The 3,447-nt window shown below is 46.2% G+C and overlaps 1 protein-coding gene across 1 annotated transcript; it reads right to left on the reverse strand.

Annotated features, from left to right (window-relative positions):
• Nucleotides 1-1,430: 1,430 nt before the first annotated feature.
• On the reverse strand, nt 1,431-3,170 carry LOC137833993 (uncharacterized). Its single transcript, XM_068642060.1, has 2 exons — nt 3,030-3,170; nt 1,431-1,919 (listed from the first exon to the last, which is right to left on the reverse strand). The coding sequence occupies exons 1-2, from the start codon at nt 3,168-3,170 to the stop codon at nt 1,431-1,433; spliced, it is 630 nt and encodes a 209-aa protein (XP_068498161.1).
• Between the last annotated feature and the right edge of the window lie 277 nt (nt 3,171-3,447).

The following is a 3,447-nucleotide window of genomic DNA, read 5'->3' on the forward strand; positions in this document are numbered from 1 at the left end:
TTTGAAAGGGGCACTCTTTTTTCCCTAAGGAGGGTTTTTAATGAGGACACCCAATAAAGAAGAGTTTTCGAAGCTTAAAGTTGTCTTAGATTGCATGCTTGTTGTTTTCCGAAAGTTTTGAAGAAAGACCTTGTCACTTATAGGTGATTTAAGGCAAGTTAAAGATATATTGCATGCTTTCTAAAAAGTTTCTAAGTCCCCATCGTCTTTCGGCGATTGGCGACATCAGTTAAAGTTAAAGTCCTCATCGTCTTTCGGCGATCGGAGGCACCAGTTAAAGTTAAAGTCCTCATCGTCTTTCGACGATCGGAGGCACCAGTTAAAAGACCTCAACGCCCTCGCGCGTCCTGAGGCGAGATAAATACCTCCTCGCCGTCGAGCGAGTGCAGGCGAGGAAGAGCAAAAAGTCCTCAGTGCTTCCAGAGGAGAGAAGATGTAGCCTCTGGGGCAATGTAGAGGCACCAGTGAAAAGTCCTCAGTGCTTCCAGAGGAGAGAAGATGTAGCCTCTGGGGCAATGTAGAGGCACCAGTGAAAAGTCCTCAGTGTTTCTCGGGGGAGAAGATGTAACCCCTGGGGCAATGTAGAAGCACCAGTGAAAAGTCCTCAGTGTTTCTGGGGGGAGAAGATGTAACCCCTGGGGCAATGTAGAGGCACCAGCAAAAAAGTCCTCAGTGTTTCTGGGGGGGAGAAGATGTAACCCCTGGGGCAATGTAGAGGCACGAGTTAAAGACCTTCTCGCCGATGAGCGAGTTCAGGCGAGTTAAAGACCTTCTCGCCGATGAGCGAGTTCAAGCAAGAGAAAATCCTTCTCGTCTTGAACGAGTTCAGGTATGGTGTGAAGGGTGGAAGAAGTTTGGAGGGTGGCTAAGGTAGGTTCGAAGAGAACGCCTAGCCACCCGGTCTCTTGTTCTGAAGCTCAGGGAGGTAGAGAAGGATCCGAAAGGCGCCTCTACCCCAGATAAAGGAACAATGGCCAAGTTGAAAAGGCAAGAGGAAACTGATATCGCCAAGAATCTTTGGCGACCAGGAAAAATTCAAGCAATGGCGAGAAAGTCAAAGACCCTTTTCGATGAAGCAGATCGGGTGAGCTGTGTCTTAAGCCATTAGTTGAGTTAAAGTTCGTTATTTGAAGAGTGATTTCACACTAAGGTTCATTACCTTGAGTTTACAAGTTGTTAGAGAGTTTTTGTTCGAAAATCGGCGGTTTGAGGCAGTTAAGTATATGTTTGCGCTTACGAAATTACTAAGTTAGTTTCGTTGAAGTGAATTATGCAAGAAGAGATAAAGCAGACAGAGAAGTTGTGGGAAGAAATACAAAGGCTTTATCATAAAGTAAACATCAGTTCAAGGTACATATACAGAAAAGGGGAAGGTCTATTACAATTATGCATAAGGAGAAAGCATAAGAATCGTGGATGGAGGGAAGCAATCAATCTTCTGAAGGAACCACCTTCCCGTCCACCACCTCGTTGTTGAGAGACACCATGGTAAGATCTAAGTCGGGATACAGGCAGGCGAACTGTTCCCGGGCGGCCTCGAATCCAGCAGCAAGAATCTGGGCAGAGCTCAGCTCAAGTTCTTCGATCTGTTTCTTTAGCCCCTCGTTCTGCTGCTTCAGCCCTTCAGCTTGTTTCTTAAGTTCTTCAACTGTTTCTCGAGCTTGAAGAAGGTCTTCAGCAACCTTCTTGGATTCTGCCTGCACCTGGGCCGGCTCTGCGGCGATCTTCCCGTTTTCTTCGTTGGCTTCCGCGAGCTTGGCCACGGTGTCGTCTCTCTCCTTTTCCACCTTCCCCAGGAAGACCTCCCGATCGGCTGACCTTTGTTCGAGCTTCTTTACCTTGGCAGCGTCAGCTTTGATCAACGCCTCCAGGTCAGCCACTTTGACGCGATAAGGTACCAGCTTGCTCTCCAGCTCAATCTTCTCTTGAGCCAAGAGCTGCACCTTATGGCGTAGATCGGTGGCCTCCTTGCGTGCCACCCGGAGCTCGGTGCTCATAGCATCTTCAACTCGGGAGTGTTCGATTTCGGCGAGTGTTAGTGATGGAGATCAAGCTCAAGAGAACATGGAGGCCACTCATCAAGCTCAAGAAGAGGTGGAGGCACAAATGGAGGACGCCCTTGGAGGTCAAAGTCCACCTCAAAGGATTACAAGAAGCATGTTCAAAGCTTTGGGAGCTAGAGGACATTTATTTTCTCTTTTTGTAGTTTCTTTAGTTGAAGGTGCTTAGAGGGAAACCTTAGAAACCTCTTTTGTTATAGCATCTTTTAGGCTTTAGTTAGGAGCTTTAGGGGGGTGTATTAGTAGATAGGTGTAGGAGTAGAATAGGGGGTGCCAAAGTGAAGGAAAGGATCACACCTTCCTTGCTTTGCAAATAAGCGCCGGTTCTAGTTTGATTTGGGAGGGAATTTTGAATTGTTTTAGCTTTCATTTTCAGCACCTTAGGCTATAAATAGAGGTGCCTTCCTTGTAAAATTCAGATTTGAATTTATCTAAAGAAACTATACTCAAAATTGGAGTGAGCATTTGGAGAGCTTTTGAGCCTTCTACTCTAGTCTTATCTTGAAGGACCATGGTTTCCTCAAGTGGCGGCTTGCACACTCATCTAGGAGCATCCATACTTCTAGTGGCGTGATCATCCAACCATTCTTCCATCTTCATGAGCATTCTCTTCTCCTTCCTTTCTTCTTTTTCAATTGTTCATGTTGCCTTGTGTTTTTGATTTGTTTTGGTTCGGCTATTCCATTTTTCCAGCACCTATGTTCTGTTTTTGTTTTCAATTCCTTTTATGTTCGGTTCATATGTGTTCTTGCCTAATTCTATTCGGTCAATCCATTTTATAATTCCTTTGTTGATTCAATTTGACAATATTTGGTTCATCCAAATGAGTTTGGGATTTGGTACTTGTTATTGGTGAGTTCTTGACTTAGAACCATGATCCAACTCTAAGAAAAGTGCCTCTACATTTTCCAGCTCAAGGTGATTCCTAAAAATGTCAAGAATCTTGTTCTATGTGGCTATTGGAATCACATCAGTTAGGTTGCAAGATAACCTCTCCGCCTCGATCCTTATGCTGCGATTCTCCGCTCGGAGTGTGAAGATGTCATCTTGGAGCTTCTTGGTGGAACTCTCCACAGCTTTGGATATGATGGAGGGGAAATCCTCCGCCATCATCTTCAGTTTTGCTGAAAAGGGCTCCCACACCCTTTTGACCTCAAGAGAGAGGTTTGCTTGTGGAGGCACCGGGGGGGCTTCTTGTTGGTTCTCGCCGCCACCTTCTTGAGTTGGTTGTGGAATGAGCGCTTCTTGGCGTGGTGGCGACGTTGGGGATTCAGTGATAAGGATTGGAGAGTTGTGAGCATCTTCATCCCCGGCTGGTGCGGCGTTTGCAGTTGAAGCGTTTGAAGGAGGACCCCCTCCAGCTGATACATAAGGCGTGGAGGCGCTC

Source organism: Phaseolus vulgaris, chromosome 5 (assembly GCF_000499845.2).
Source record: "Phaseolus vulgaris cultivar G19833 chromosome 5, P. vulgaris v2.0, whole genome shotgun sequence".
Lineage (NCBI taxonomy): Eukaryota > Viridiplantae > Streptophyta > Magnoliopsida > Fabales > Fabaceae > Phaseolus > Phaseolus vulgaris.

Bases quoted from the DNA above. Each gene is read 5' to 3' on its own strand.
- LOC137833993 (XM_068642060.1), bottom strand. From the start codon at position 3,170: ATGGCGGAGGATTTCCCCTCCATCATATCCAAAGCTGTGGAGAGTTCC. The intron at 1,920-3,029 runs GTGATTCCAATA...GCTCAAGAGAAG, and splicing joins TATCTTGCAACCTAACTGAT to ATTGAGCTGGAGAGCAAGCT.